At 35.4% G+C, this 17,062-nt stretch overlaps 1 protein-coding gene across 2 annotated transcripts; it reads right to left on the reverse strand.

The window, feature by feature from the left end:
• Positions 1 to 4,966: 4,966 nt before the first annotated feature.
• On the reverse strand, positions 4,967 to 15,758 carry LOC138321313 (NADPH-dependent diflavin oxidoreductase 1-like). Of its 2 annotated transcripts, none has more exons than XM_069264919.1 (16): positions 15,617 to 15,758; positions 13,982 to 14,124; positions 13,161 to 13,238; positions 12,272 to 12,369; positions 11,671 to 11,769; positions 11,267 to 11,368; positions 10,701 to 10,901; positions 10,157 to 10,278; positions 9,499 to 9,671; positions 8,992 to 9,039; positions 8,357 to 8,464; positions 7,566 to 7,764; positions 7,016 to 7,075; positions 5,956 to 6,074; positions 5,542 to 5,636; positions 4,967 to 5,191 (listed from the first exon to the last, which is right to left on the reverse strand). In XM_069264919.1, the coding sequence occupies exons 1-16, from the start codon at positions 15,741 to 15,743 to the stop codon at positions 5,047 to 5,049; spliced, it is 1,917 nt and encodes a 638-aa protein (XP_069121020.1). In that variant the 5' UTR covers positions 15,744 to 15,758; the 3' UTR covers positions 4,967 to 5,046. The 2 variants fall into 2 exon arrangements, with proteins under 2 accessions (XP_069121020.1, XP_069121021.1); XM_069264920.1 differs by lacking the exon at positions 15,617 to 15,758 and adding an exon at positions 15,290 to 15,605.
• Positions 15,759 to 17,062: the final 1,304 nt, after the last annotated feature.

The following is a 17,062-nucleotide window of genomic DNA, read 5'->3' on the forward strand; positions in this document are numbered from 1 at the left end:
AAAAGAATACCTATTTATTCTATTCTCCGTTCTCCTTTTCCCATTGTTTTAAATTTCAATAATAATCTCTTTTTTTATTTACACACATATGTTTAGTAAGACCTCGAATTAATCAAATACCTTTTTGTACTTGTTGTGCAAGATATAAACGTCTAACTGTCTTTGAATTTGAAATGCTGATCCAGTGGCGTAGGAAAATGAAACGTAATGGAAGCCGGAGGGGCGGGGGAGGGGGGGGCAAAGGTCCTCAATATTTTGTAAACCCCACCACCCCCACCCATCCCCACCCTGTTCGCACCATTACATACATGTATAGCCCTTGTTCACACCTATAGACAGTGGCGTCGCTAACAGGAAATTAATGAATACGCTGATTAGCGTGTGAGCACCGAAGTCTTGGGTGTACGGGGGTATTTCCAGGGAAAAATATTACGATTTAGAATAACGCAAATGAGTTTTACGATGTATTTTGATGATTTTGCGAGTGCCGAAGTCGCGAGATATTGTTGTTTGGTGGGTCCGGGGGTGTCCCCGGAGAAAAGTATTACGATTTAGAGTGGCTGAGATGAGTTTTACGATACATTTTGAAGAATTTGCTAGCGGCGAAGGAGCGAGATATTGGTGATTGGGGGTCCGGGGGTCTCCACCGGTGAAAAATGTTGCGATTTAGTATGGCTGAGATGAGTTTAACGCTGTTTTTCGATGAATTTACGAGCGCCGAAGGCGCGAGATTTTGGTGTTTGGGGGGTTCGGGCGGTTTGTGGGTGTCCCCCGGGAAAAATATTATGATTTAGAATGGCTGAGATGAGTTTTAATATACATTTTGAAGAATTTGCTAGCGGCGAAAGAGCGAGATATTGGTGATAGTGGGTCCGGGGGTCTCCATCGGAGAAAAATGTTACGATTATTATCGCTGAGATGAGTTTAACGATGTTTTTCGATGAATTTCCGAGCGCCGAAGTCGCGAAATTTTGGTATTTGGGAGGGGGTGGGTGCGGGGGTGTCCCCCGGGAAAATATTACGATTTAGAATGGCTGAGATGAGTTTTACGATACATTTTAATGAATTTGCAACGCCGAACACGCGAGATATTGTTGCTTGGGGGTCCGGGGGTCTCTAACGGGAAAAAATATTACGATTTAGAATGGCTGAGGGAGTTTTACGATGTATTTTGAAATTGCGAGCGCCAAAGGCGCGAGATCTTAGTGTTTTGGGGGGCCCGATTTAGAATAGCTGAGATTGTAGTTTTACGGTGTATTTTGGATGAGTTTACAGCGTTCTCAAGAAGGTAATTTTTCGATTTAAGGTTTCACTACGTTTAGAAATGCCGTTCATTACCAATTATGGCAACTTGCTCGTTCTTTTACATACCGCGTTCTCAAGAAGGTAATTGTTTTCGATATAAATAATAATGAATTAGTTGTCTTTAGACATATAAACTATATTAATCTTTTTAAGGGAATGGCCGTCATGAACCATTATGCCAACCCGTGCTCGATCTGAACATAGTTCCGTTGTGTAATGGATTTTTCACAAAAGTGAACATTGTTGCAAGGATTGCTTAACTAAAAATAATATGACATGTATCCAGTTAATTTCTTATGAAATAGTAAAATAAATCTCTTCGCCAAAATCTTGTCTTGCGTACGAAGAAATTAATTTTTATAGGAATTCCTTAAACACGTCCTCCGGCTGACTATGTCCGGCGTGGTTACATTTACAACGCAGCCTCGCTTTCAATGCTGTAATCAAACTTTTCTTTACTTTAATGGCTTCAGAAACTCGTTGAAACTAAGCTGAAATTGACCGTCGTATTAATATGTGAGAAACTTTTGGAGGCCAATGAACGCATTCAGACTGGTTTTCTTTGCCGTCTATTCACTTTAAAGGTTTGAAACGTTTTAGGAAACGCGCCGCGCAGCAGAAAAAAATCTAATAGGATGAAAAATGTGCAGGAGACCCTTTTTTTCTTTCAAATTTGCATTTTTAGAACATTTCACTCGGCGAAAATAGGCGGGGGGGAGGGGGTGCAAAAAGACATGTTAACCCAACCCCCCCCCCCGTCCTGGAACGGGGGGGGGGTGGGGGGCAATTCCTACGTCCCTGTGATCGGTCGTGGCTTGTGTACATCATCATCGATATTCCAGGGGTTTCAATCACTTACGGTCTCTACACCCATGGACTATCTCATAGTGAAATTGAAGGCAGCTCAGCGGGAGTCATTTTTGACCAATCACAAGCCAGCAAAGATTTCCGTTGAAGACTACATAGAGAGCGACGCCTAACATCAAAGCCACACTGACAACCACAGTGTACCGTTATACGGTTCTTTTGATGAACATCAAATGACTAAATTACCTGTTCTGTTCTGTTGCCTCCAGTAGTCCAGGGGTGAAGAGATCGTAAGTGATCGGAACCCCTGGAGTATCGAGGATGTGTGTACATTGGAGTACTTTAAAGATAATAAACCTTTACTTATATAACATGTAAATATATAATGTAGCTATAAAAATAATTTTGAATGTTAATAGCAAAAGTAGGAGCCCTTGTTTAACTCCATTAGGCAATGTGTTTCGTACTTTATGGTCCTTTTTATCATATTACTGCGTCTGTCGTCAAATCCATTATATCTTGAAAAGATAAATAGCGCATTTTTTGCATGGCATATAGTATTAGTTTTCAAAAGCTTTCCCTTCACCAACTTTAAGCGATAATCCCTTCACAAACTTTAAGCGATAACAGAACCCCATCCGCCATTTCATCCGCTCGCCAATTTATCATCAATTATACTCAATTACTATTACGCTTTTTCCTCATACATGTAACATGATCGGCTAATAATCACTCAGACTACATCATTTCGTACATTTATTTCCAAGAAAATCCGGCCTTGATTTTGAAATCATACATAAGTATGATAAGTATGTCCATGTATGTTTCTAAATTGAAATGAAGAATAGTTTCGTTACTTTACCCAAGGACGTATACCTTCTCACTAATAAATCCTTGCTTTACCGTTTTGGTGGAATTATCTTGCTTCTGTCCGAAATCTTTTAGAAGCGACAATCTGATATAAACCATATCTTTATATCCATTAGTGTATGTACAAAAAATATTCTAGTGTATGCGTATTTACTAATAAATTAGATTTGACGATTAGGTTTGAGAAATGTCGTCATTCATTCCATAGGTTTTCGTTTGAATAACAGGGATCGGAAATAATAATAATAAAAAGTTACCGAACACAAAATTTCGCACGATCGGCTCACAGGGCCATGTATAGTCTCTATATGAAAAAATAGCCAGACATATTTACATGGCCCTGTGATCAGCTCGAGTAGTTTGTTAATGTCATATAATTAATCAGGATGGTCGATACATAGTATATTTGGTTCAGTTTGTGTTTGTTAAATATCAGGTTTTCGTTGAAACATTTCAACACATGTACATGGCTTGATAAACTAAAAGTATCTTATACAAAACAGATAAAAAGAACGCATATATAGACGTGATCGTCACGACAATCGCCCCGAACTTTGTGGTCCTGATGTCACAGGCTGAGCAGCTATCGCATTTCGTATAAATATGACAGTCACATCACCGACATCCTCGATACTCCAGGGGTTCCGATCACAGTGTAGAGATCGTAAGTGATCGGAACCCCTGGAATATCGAGGATGCATCACCGAAAAATGTATACAAAATATAGAACAAAATATAAGATAACTTAGAGAATGTGATTGCTGTATTACGGGTAATATGATGGGTTGAATAGCTATATCTATTCTATTTTGATACTAATATCATGAATATGCAGATAAATCATTCAATAAAAACTCGTCCGTGAAGTCAGAGGATGATATACATTACATGTATGTATCATGCAGTATACCACAATACGTTAGAAAGTTGTTAGGTATTGTAGGTCGTGGGTTTTTTCCGGGTACATTTCTTAACCCGATACGTCCTTAAATGACCTTGACTGTAAGTGGGATGTTAAACAGAAGTTTACACATATTGTAAATTTTTTATGAATTGTTATTTGATTGACGGTATACACCCGCCCCTCTCCAAAATATGATCCTTTCACATTGCCTTTAGTTATTCCATATGGAATAATGTTCTGTCTTTTCATTTCCAAATTATTACTTTCTATATTTAAAATACTTATTTCTTTCTATATTTAAAATACTTTGGAATTTACTTCACTTCTTTCTCTCACGTAACAGTGCAGCCTTTAAAATCAAACTGTTTAAGTCAAGATAATACTTATTTTGGGCACTCATATGAACCAAATAGAAGTATACCTGCTGCGATGACATTGAGTGCATGGCACTTCCCACGTTTAAATTAGCAGCTTTAATGCTTATTTAATGCCAAGAAATATTTCCAGTACCATACTTATTGTACATGATTACAAGTTAAACACATCTAAAAATCTTTAGATCAAACTTGGTATTTGTAGACCGAGATGTCTGTTATACATACCCTTGCATCCATATGAAATTGGGACAGAACACAACAGATCATGGGTACTAGAACACTGTAGCTTCCTCATTTTCATATTGTCCGACATTTTTTTTACAAATAGCACACAGTGGATCCACACCTTATTTACCCAGCACCATATACTATTTGACCAAATAAGTACCCCTGCCCTTAAATATGAAGATGCACCCCTTCCCCTTATAGTTACTGATGCCGTAGGTTCACTTACCTTGACTTATCTTTAAAATTCAAACATCATATAGAATCTTTGTTTTACTGTTGATGTACCAATTGATTTGTGGATAATTCCGTGCAATAATTTTATCAAATTGTCCCTAAGGTGCCCGCACTTCAATTTTCTGATTTTTGTATGTGCTTATGGTGCACTTAATGGGTCAAATATGGTATACACTTGTATAGACTGTGGATTTGGAATGTTCATAAAAGTATTTTTACTTGAGCTAAGAAACACCAACAATTGTATCTTGAAAGACATTTCCTTTTTTACTTTTCATAAAATCAACAATTATAATCATGCATGACTAGTTTTCACCGCTGTTAAGACCAGGTCTCAGCCTGGTATCGTTTTTTCTGGTCCAGTTGGAGGAGGTACTTATCGGCTTCCACAGCCGTTTTACCTCCATACTTCTGTACAGCAGCCTTCAGGGCATCCCTCACATCGTCTGGCATCCGCTTGGCGTTACTACAAAATAAAATAATTCTTAAATCATACAAAAAACAAGCTAACAGTATATCAGCATAAATAGTCATTAGTGCTAGGTGTGTTTATGTAGATTGAACATTAGATTAAAAGTACCAAATTTCTTCTGAATTTATAAACCTTTTAGTAAAAGTTATTATATGGATCAATCATATGATAAAAAAAATTTACTGCTGATAAGACACTTATGACTTCTGTACTGGTATCTTCAGAGCTACACAATCTTATTTTTTAGAAAAGGTTATAATTGTCAGAAGACTTTATTTCTTTTATATCTTGCAGACAATAAATCTACACCTATAATTCCTTATAAATGTGTATTACATATGTACCCTGCTATATAGAAGTAGGCATTGTGTTTGTCCAGTAGGTTCCACAGGGCTTCACTGCTCTCCTGGATACGGTGCTGCACATATACCTTATCATCCTACAAAAACATGAACACTTGGTTATCAGGTAAAGAGTTTTCAATGACCCTACATTCTGCTCTGAAGCTATTGCTGGAAATAAATTTTCATTACAGACTTAAAAGTTGGAATGTGCATCTTATTCACTAACCCCTGGCCTCACTAGCCCATAATATAGTTGACCTTTGACCCAGCACACTGAGGATGACCACTGGCCTTACTGACCAATATTAGATGGATTGCTGACCAGTATAAATGTCCTCTGACCCCTCTGACCAGAGTGATTATAGTAGCCCCCTCCAAATTATTTATGATCACTGTGACTACCCACTGACTGACCTGATCCCTAGAGAAGGCTGTATACAGTGTAAGGAGACCTCTCTCCACTAAAGATGTCCACTCAGATTCACAGAAAAAGTCCTTGTCTTTATTACGACATCCAAAGTATAGGATGTTACCTAAAATAGAAACTCAGGTGTTAATAATCAGCATTCTAATCCTGCTGGATATCCATAACATCACTTAGAAAACTTAATTAGTACTTAAAAGTGAATAGTCGGGTAAAGAAAACAGTCTAAATGCGTTCATTGGCCTTCCAAAAGTTCTCACATATTAATACGACGGCCAAGTTCTGCTTACGTTTCCAGTTCTGACCATTAAAGTAAAGGAAAGTTGAAAGCATTGAAAGCGAGGCTGCGTGTAAATGTAACCATGGACATAGTCAGCTGGAGGACGTTTTAGGATTCCTATACTTTAAATTAACGTACGCAGACAGATTTTGGCGAGAGATTTTATTTTTCTATTTCATAAGAAATTATACTGGATACATTCACACCATTTTTACCGACTTTAGGCATCCTTGCCCGACTGTTCACTTTAAATAGCACTTCCGATTTTCAAGGAAAAAAATACTCCGGAAAATATGGTATGTATTTAAGTTGAAGACACGTGGAATTATCAAAATCTATACATAGTAACTGACCTGACTGATTCAATAGTTTATTGATACATCTTCCTTTATACATTCTTTATTTCTAAATAGAAGTTATGTATTTTTGGTATGCTTACATACATGTGATTAGAGCTGTTATCATATTGCCATCGCGATATTTTCACGATTGTATAGAGAAGAGACGACGATATCGTTTAAAAAATTATATTGATGCACTTTATTTATTTACAAATTACACCTCTATATTGTACTTTCATGATTGGTCCCCACATAACATGACTTATATTTCCACATTCCTTTTATATTTTACCTCGGCAATAAAAATGTACATAGCACTTTTTCTCTAACGATAACAGCTCTACATGTGATATCTTTTTACTTGTATTGTTACTTTGTACATAGATTTACATGACAGGAGTTCTACTGCCTAGCTTTTTTATGATATACCTGGTATTAGATTACTGCTTCTCTCCTGGATAAAGCTTCGGAAGGGAGCACATCCAGTTCCTGTGATTGACAAAGATAATTGTAAATAACACACATTTCAACAGCTTTCCAAGTTTATCTTCTTTTGTTATTTGATTCCACTCTCAACGATCCTTTTAAGGAATCTACTCAAATCTGTAATTTGTCTGTATTTTCTATTGTTTTATTAGTATTGATTTTGGTTTCAACCTTTGGTATTTGATGTTTTGTACAGATCAGTTATTTTTAGCAATGAGTCAGTACAGAGAGTTTTTCATAACACCTGTAAATTTCTGCATAGATTAATAATATATTATGTAACAGGAATCCTTATCTGTTCATGTATAGTCAGTTATTGTCGCAATTAGCACATTGCTATGATCATGAAAATGAAAATTTGATCAGCAAAATATTGAGAAATGGCTGAATCATATACAGATCGTAAAAATTTAAAACGTCATCAATTAAATTTTCTCCTTTTCCTTTACATATGAAAAGTAAAATGTACATAAATCTTGAAATCTTTATTTACCTGGTCCAACCATGATTACAGGTGTTGCAGAGTCTTTAGGAAATGATATGGTGCCTCGTTTGACCCAAATAGGTACATGGACACCTTGACTAGGGTCTAGACCTGCTAACCAGGTGGAGCAGACGCCTCTCCGAGGACGGAATAGCTTGGTCCGGTACTGGACAACGGCCATCAAAATCTGGATCTCTCCCGGATGTGCCTGGAGAAGAAACCACAGGCATCAGTCATGTATCACTCAATGTTTTCACCTACAAACAAGCTATCAATGTGATGTCACTCAAGCATATAATCTACTATTGAAATACAAAGTGTACAGGTTTGGAAATTGTAACACATTTGAAACATTACCTTCAGGTATTGAAATTATTTTTATACATACAGTTTAAGGTACTTCGTCTAACATGAAAGTGTGCCATGTGGGTAAATGCATAGCACAATTTACAATATCTTTTTCTGTATTTGAATATTATAGAGTTATCTGCCCTTGGGGGTAGGTATTGATTATGACGCCATGTGTTTGCGAGAGTAACTTCATACTTTTCTGAGAAAACAACGTGAATTGCGCTCAATAAATAATGATGTAACACTCTATATCTCCCCATAAGGGAGCTAACTCTGTAATATGCAAAGCCGGAATAAAACAATTATTTTGTTTTAATTTGTGGTTCAAATAACCATTAAAATAACCTATAATAGTTATTTTCTTCACAACAAATAGTTTGTAACATACAGCATCGAACGTTTGACATACACAATGCTAAATTCCACACAAATAGTTACGATACACTTACCTGTAGAGATGAAGCTATAGAAAATGACCTAGGCTGTAACTGAGGTACCACATCGAACAAATACTCAAACGGAATGTTGGCACTAGTGTGAGGAAAGTCCTGCAGCACCTGTGTACAAAGCGTTCACTGTTCACACAATGTTTATCAGAGAGTCTTCTAGGTCAGTTAAGGTAAAACAAATTAAATTATAAGAACCATGAATATTCTAGCAGGATACTACTAAAAATAAGCTATACAGCATTGAACGCTTGACATACATAGTGCATATGTATCGGTACATGTACTGGTGTTTACACATACACAATGTATATTCATGCATATACATGACTTTACAAACAAACTTGAAAAACTTGTTAGCTATTACCCCAACCTTTTAAAGTGTTTATTTCTATGATTCCATAATGGCTGTAAGAACCACATTGTAACATACTGATATTAGAATATTACCGTAATTATGTCCTAAGTATGACTCAGAAGAATACCATGTAGCTAAAATATTTGATTTCTGAAATATAGGAAATAATTGAGTCATATATACCCCGAAAGCCAGATCACGAAAATTGAAATCTGCTAAAATTTAGAATGTTTTTAGATAAAATCACGTTAATTTTGACCCCAGTTATTTGGTACCTTACCTCAAGTATAGTCCTCTTCACACGGTTACAGTAACTGTACACCTCCTCCTGGAACAAACAGAACGTTCAAATATAGATGAACGTATAATACAGGAGAATTTTGCATAATATCATCAATGACCGTAACCCAAACAGTTTGTTTTGTTTGAAGGGTTTTGTTGATCAACTCTTCACACTCAAACCTTAAGTTGACAATATGCTTGGATTAATGTCATGGTACCACTTACATTTAAATAACAATGTATGGTACCACGGTAAATTGTAGAAAATTAGTGTTGGCTTATTTCAATAATCTTCATAAATTATATTTGAAGTACAGTTTATCTATTGCATGATTTTAAGCATATCTTCTTTCTGTCATTTTCCACACATCGGTAATTTAAATATGAAATGCATGTTAAAAAGTCTATTTACAAAAGTATTGTTATAGACCAAAACTGAACTGAAAGCAAATCCATCGTACAGTAGGTAGGTAGGCCAATCCTTATTTTGTAATAATTAACTTACCTGTCCTTCAGCCGTACAGAAATCCTCCAATTTCTCCTTCTCCAACTCATTATCAGCAAAATAGACCAGGAGTTCGAAGAATGAGCGGCGGGGTACAGAGTTGATATCCATATAGTGCTGTAGTAAATATTCCACTGTACACACATCAGGTAAAGTGGTCGGCAGGGGGATATCTGGAAAAATGCATCATTTATTGGTGGTTTAGAAAAGATCTTGATGTTTTGGGTAAGTATACTGTACATTATTACATGACTTGTTCCTTTTTGACTCCATGACATGCTGATTTATCAAAAAAAAACATCCTTATCCCTTCATGGCTATCATGTTCACTTATTTTATTTTATAGTGTTGCTCTTAATAAACTGTTGATCGTAATGATACATACAGTGTACTTGACATTATACATATATGTAAAAAAAAAAAATTGAACCTATATAGAAATCTTTGTGTTTGTTTGCTAGTCATATGTTTAGACTGTATCTGATTTAAGCAGCCATTATTTGTTGTTCCTTTAACATAAGTGACCATGTTTTAAAACACAGGTTTGACTTTACATAGATACAGATATATACATGGTAGAAATAAAACCATTAAAGTAGTTAAAGCTAAAATAAAAGACTTAAATGTTTGACTACCACTTCACAAGTTATCTACATACCTGGGTCATTCTGTTGAAGGGAGAACAGAGTGTCCGGTGAAAGTTTCATGTGTTGTATAAACTCATTAACAGTCTCCTGAGAGTTCTGTGGAGCCAGCAAGACAACATCCCCAGGAGAAAAACTGAAAAATTTTACATGGATTTTAATACAATGATGTACAGTATGTACAGTAAATACCACCTGCTTACTTAGACCACTTTCTCTTGGTCCCAAATGGTCAAAATCAACAACATTTGACTTCTGTATAAAAACCACCTGGATATTAAGACCATTTTTCTTGGTACCTCGGGTGTGTTTTATAGACAGCTTTGACTGTACATAAAATGCATCCACTGTAAAATGAATCACATATTACTGATAAAGCTTCAGTAAGAATTTCAATTTCCATATACTTTTATTGACAGAAAATATCAAAATATAAATAGGATAAGACATCAGGCATAGCCTATTTTAGTCTTCTCCTTCAGTAAGATGTCAGATTATCATTTTATCATCTACTGAGCAGTAGATGTATTTACTGTAAATTAATAAAAATATACATACCTGATATTGGAGCCTTGGATATCTAGTCTCACCAAGCGGACATCTTGGAAGTGATCCTCGCTTGTAACTCGGTCATTTGACATCAAACGTGCATAAAATGGATTTGATTGGCTGTAGACATTATCACCATGGTTACCAAGTCTAAAGTCAGAGAGATCAGCACCTTTGTTGGAGTATATCACATTATATCTTGGAGGTGGTCTGCAAACCAAAATCACAGAAATAAAGGGAGATAATTTGCTTTCTGGTCTTTATATAAAGTAAATTAATTTTTCTGTACTCCTTTATATAAAGTAAATTACATTTTTCTGTACTAAGATGTGACATCTAGTTATTTATAATTTCAACTTTTAATTCATATATATATTTATTTTCAAGCACTTAACTGGGTAAATACCAGCAGCAGTGTACTAATAAGATAGAACTTGGTCTGATATTTAGCCTTATTGATTATGCATCAGGAGTTGTAACTAAAGGAAAATAATTTAAATTATTTCAGCTGATATTTATATTGTTATTTACACACAAACCTGTTTTATTATCAATATCAGTGACAGATATTTTACCTCACATGACTGGGAATTATCTCCAATCCTGAGGGAATAGGATAGAGACCGAGAACACAATTCCATAATGAGTTCAACCAAGGGTAGACAACTGCATCTGGTCTATGAACAGTACAAGACATGTATTGAAATATTAGTTAAGCAGGTATCAGATTAAATGTTAGAAAATTGAAATTAAAATTCTGTATTTTGATCAGAGGAATTCTGTTATAGCCAATCATATTTATCATTCTTTTAAATATAATATTAACTCACATGATCAATATTCCAATTAATTCAGATACATTTATGAATTATTCTATCATATTTGCTTCATGATTGTTTTAGCAGTATGCTGATTCGTCAACTATCGTTGCAGTGTACGTGTATATATATGTAGTAGAAGACTCTACATTTGACCTTACCCAAGGTCGTGCTGGTCATCAGCCAGACCCACAGGGACAAGACTCTCTCCACCAAGTTGTTGGATACGCTTGAACAGTTTCTTGGCTATCACATTGAACCTACAAATTCAAAGATTAAAGAAAAGAAGAATAACATCAGACAATATGAATTATCAGAGAGTTTTGGCATGTGGCACACTCTACTGAGTCTCGCACAACCTTAGTTACAATGTGAAAACTTAATTGGTACTGCTGTATATTTACTGTAAGACGGTAACTTTTACATGGTATATCAGCACCATTCTTAAAACTGAGTCTGTAGAAAGTGAACATTCTTTGAAACAGCAATTTCTTTTATTTTACTATTCTTACACAAATTTAGTCATGTATATGTAGTTACTGAACCATTCATAATGTACACATGTACAGGGGACTAAGAGAAGTCTACATCAAAGGATTTATTCACTACTATAAGGTACAGAAATACCTAAAAATAATTTTGTTTTACAGAAGGTCAGAAGTATACAACATAACATACAGCTTTAAGGAAATTTGAATAGCCCACCATCTGATAATGTAGGGTTAAGTTAAGTGAATGTTGTCTATTAGAGTGACAACTTACTTCTGGTAGGACGAGTCACCCAGACCTAACACAGCATACTTGAGATTGAGTAAAGATGTGGAAGGCAGGTTCTTTCTCAAAATAAATCTCCAAAACAACTGAAATGGACAGAAATAAAGAAACACTCAACAACAATGTCTTTGTAGCTATCTTAAAAAAAACAAAAGTCCAATGGGGCCCAAATTACCCACTGGCTTTCTGATAAAGAATGGTCAAGATATTTTTGAGTACCTGATAACAACGATGAACAAGTAAATTTGTGGAATTTATATAACCCGCTTAATTAAAGGCCATTATAGGGTTCAATCAACTTCCTGATCAAACTTGGCCAAGGCCCCAAGACATTTAATCATGTTCCCAAGTTTCGAGAAAATCCGGTGAACGGAAACAGCCAAAAACAGCAGAAAATGGTGTTATTCAATATTAAAGGCCCATAACTCTGCCAAATAGGGTCTTAAGAAAGTGCTGATCACACTTAGTCAAGGCCTCGAGACATTTACCAAGTTTTGAGAAAATCCGGTAATATTTGAGAGAGTTATTGAATGAAAACAGACGAAAATGACATATTTCGTTTATCATAGGGCCATAACTCCGCCAAATAGGGTCCGGTGAAAATCATCCGAGCCCTTGGCACATTCAACCATGTGACCAAGTTACAAAAAAATTACTGAAAATTTGTGGTAGTTATTGTACAGAAACCAAGTGTTACAGACAGACAGACAGAAGGACAGACCCAAATTAACATCCCACATTTCGGTGAAAGTGGGGGATAAAAAGGTGGTTAAGAGCTGAAAACCTGTATATTGTCATTTAATATAATGTAACATAGACAGCAAAGATGTGATAATAATAATGCTTTTAATAATATTTGCTTCCCTTGAAAACTTACTTTCATGTTGTCAGGAGGGTCCCCTTGTCCGGTTGTGGCACACACAAATATAACCAGCTCCTCCTGTAGTAGGTTTGCCTGGATGAACAAAAATTATGTGAAAGACATTTACATCTAAGTAAATCCTCTTTAGTTATTATTCAAGCAACAAGTGGTTCTATAACAAAATACTAAACTTCTTTTACATTCTTAAGGTCCTTTGAATGTTGCTACAGTATTCATTGTAATAATTTAAATGGATGGCCCCAAGATGATGAAAGAGCATTATTAATTAATTCTAATTTACAGAGCTTAGTCAATGACAAATTTGACATTTTAAAAAATTCTCAAAATCCTCTTTGCCATGCTATTTTGGTAAAAATTCTAACATTGATTCACACTGTTCTATGAAATTGTTTCAGTCATATAAAGTGTGTCCTGATCAATTTGTGATCATGCATGAGCATCAGTGACTACATGAAATTGGGATACCATCAACAAATAGAATATTTTTCTTTTTTGTATATACACACATGTATCCGATATAAACAGTTTGATTATAATTCATGTATATAGATAACCAACAATATCACAAATTTACAAATCAGCACTTAAAATAAAACTGCATTGAGACATGATGCATGCATGATGCATTTATTTTTTAATTATTTAATACAACAAATATGGCAGCATTATTTTAACATTTAAAATTATAGATCCACAACTTTGACAATACACTGACATCATATTGTCTAAGACAAACTAGATTTTTTTACACAGATTACACAATGGTCATTGGTGTATGCATCTCATTGATCATATAAAAATAAAAAGTTTAATACCACAGTGTATGAGTCAAGGGACATAACTCTGGTAGAAAAGTGTCTCCTCTTTGCTTCCCTGCTGATTTTTTCTGCAACATCTTGGGCCGTCCCTGTTTGACTTCCATATAAAATCAGGAGCTTTCTGTCACCCATGGTTTCAGCTAAAAAATGAAGCTAAAATAATCTCCTTCCTTGAACCATTGTTTACTTTTTTAACTCTCAAGGACTTCATTCTGCTGACCTTAAGTGTACTTACAACAAGCAAATTTGTGCAATTTACATCCTCTGCTTTTATTAATTAAAGGCCCATAACTCCGCCAAATAGGTCCAATGAAAGTGCCAATCGAACTTGGCCAAGGCCCCGAGACATTTAACCATGTGAAAATCTGGTAATATTTGTGAGAGTTATTGAACGAAAACCGACAAAAATGGCCTTTTTCGTTAAACAAAGGGCCATAACTCAGCCAAATAGGGCCCAATCAAAGTCCATTTCGAACTTGGCCATGGCCCTGAGGCTGAGACATTTTACCATGTTACCAACTTACGAGAAAATCAGGTAATATTTGCGGGTTGTTAGACGGAAAAGAGACGAAAATGCCATTTTTCATTAATCATAGGGTCATAACTCAGCAAATAGAGTCTGATGAAAATGCCGAGCGAACTCAATCAAGCTGTTGGCAATTTTAACCATGTGACCAAGTTACAAAAACTTACTGAAGTTATTGCACAAACACCATGCATTACAAACAGATGTGATGGACGGACAGACCCAAATTAATATCCCCCATTCTGGTGAAAGCAGGGGATAAAAGATAATAAGGAAAACGTTTTTTTTTAAACAAAAAAGTTTCACATCGTGCTAATTGTTGGAGTTTACAAAAGGTTAGCTACTGTTGTAGTGGAAAAGATATCACCTTCTGACTGACTTTTCCGAAGGTGATATCTTTTACGCTACAACAGTAGCTAACAAAAGCTGAAAAGGAATGGCAATCCGTAATTCCTATTGAGATTCCTCCTCGAGACTCTTTTTCTATTCAGACGTTTGATAGAGACATCTATGAAATGTCCGAATATAAAAGGGTCTTGAGGAGGAATCTGTTAAGCTGTTATTGAAGTGTTAACCAGGGTTAGGCTAACTGGTTAGGCAAACTGCAGATCCTGGATCCGATCACATGGACTTGTTACATATAAAAGGTTGTGAGAAAGTCTGCTGTGTACACATGTGTTCTTTATACTATATATGGATAGATATGTACCAATATATTCACAAATATATTTTCTACATGAAAAACACAACTTCAAATACGAAATAATCTATTAACATACCCATATTTCACTATGAACGTGGAAAATGAAGTCAGATTTTCTCACTGTCGTTACAAGTCCCTGTGGTCTATATTACCATGTTAAAGACGGCTGAAAGACGTCAATCTCATCACACAACTGTAACGTTGCAAGTCCCTGTACATGTGGATCCGATCAGCAGCGAATAACTACTTCAAGCACCTTCAAGTCAATTTAGATCTAAATTTATTTATGTCGAATCAGTTTTATGTTCATCTGATACCAATAACGTCCTAGCCAGACTTATGTATTGATCAGATATTCTTCATTGCAGATTAGAGTGCATGAGGATGTTGGAAGGATGTTTACCTTTTCGGTCCCCACGTGGCAGAAATGATTTACGTACTTTGCACCATTCTTCTACTACGCAAACTTCTCCGAACACGTACACATCATTTAGGTTATTTACGTGTTCAGCAGGATGTTTGTGTTGCATGTTCCACAGTAAAGCGATAGAGAAACCTTTATATGACGCTGATTATAATATAATATCAAAGCAAAGAGAAGGAAGAAGAAATACAAATTGTGCATTTCCTAGTAAGTATAAGCTTTAAATAAAAAATATGAAATACTAGATTTGCTTGCGACTATCATGAGCATTATTGTGGAGTATTTGTCCCCATTGCAGTTCCCTTAGACTGATATCTGATATGACGGATTACCAGCTGATTAGCCCCTACTGTGCAAGATTGCAATAACGTTACGCAGATTGGGTCGTCTGCATTTTATATATATTTTTTATACAAGTACAGAAAACGTTTTTCTTATTCCCGGTTCAAAGGCGATCTCAGCGTTGGTGTTTGAGTTATGTAGACTACGAATCCATCTCATATAAATCCTTGCCTTGCAATATTGTAGCTAGAAATAGACTTTTAGACAGAAAAATGGTGTCATCTTTAGAGCAAGACAATTAGTGCCTATTACTGCTTAATTGAGGTAACTTTTATGCAAACCATTTATTAAACTTGCAAATTTTTGTTTGGATATCGCTTATAACCTACTATTCCCACATTAAAAGAATCACATAAAAATGATCAAATTCTCATCGAGGCCATGAATACACTATGAAGGTCTTTCTAGAAAGTGGAATATGCAAGACCAAAATTTGTGTAATTTGACGTCTTGTGAGCCGGTACAGAGAAATTAGTAAGGTTATGTTTGTTTTTGGCCACAAAAATAATATGTAAATGCATGTTTACCGCATGAAATAATTGGAAACCTATAAAAAAAATATATAGAAAACTGTGCCCGAGTGATTTCCGGAGGCAGTGCTCCACACAACACATAGGGACCAATTCGTACCCGGCCGAAAGGTATAGTAGGCCAGGTATGTATATTCGTTCTAAGGATATGCCCAACCTTGAAATTAGTAATTGATATTTGTATTAAATTTTAGATCTTTCTTTGGTGAAAATTCAAAAATGTTCTGTGGCTAACTTTAATTTCTTATATAGATTAGTTGGTAAATATGAATTCATACCTGAAGTTAAAAATGTAATAAAGAAATATATTATGGTGGTGTGCTTGATTGTGAGCTATGATGAATCAAATTTAGCTATTCGATGTAAATTGTTGATTTTTACAAAAAAATAAAAGGAATTTCATCTGTTTTAAGCATAAACAAGAACAAACTATATACAATATTTTGTAAATAAGCTGCCTGATAAGTATGAATATTTGTAAAATTAATAAAACCAATGTTGTCTTTCAGAAAATAATAGCATCACACAAGTCATTTTACGCCATTTACTTTTG

Source organism: Argopecten irradians, chromosome 4, assembly GCF_041381155.1.
Source record: "Argopecten irradians isolate NY chromosome 4, Ai_NY, whole genome shotgun sequence".
Classification (NCBI taxonomy): Eukaryota; Metazoa; Mollusca; class Bivalvia; order Pectinida; family Pectinidae; genus Argopecten; species Argopecten irradians.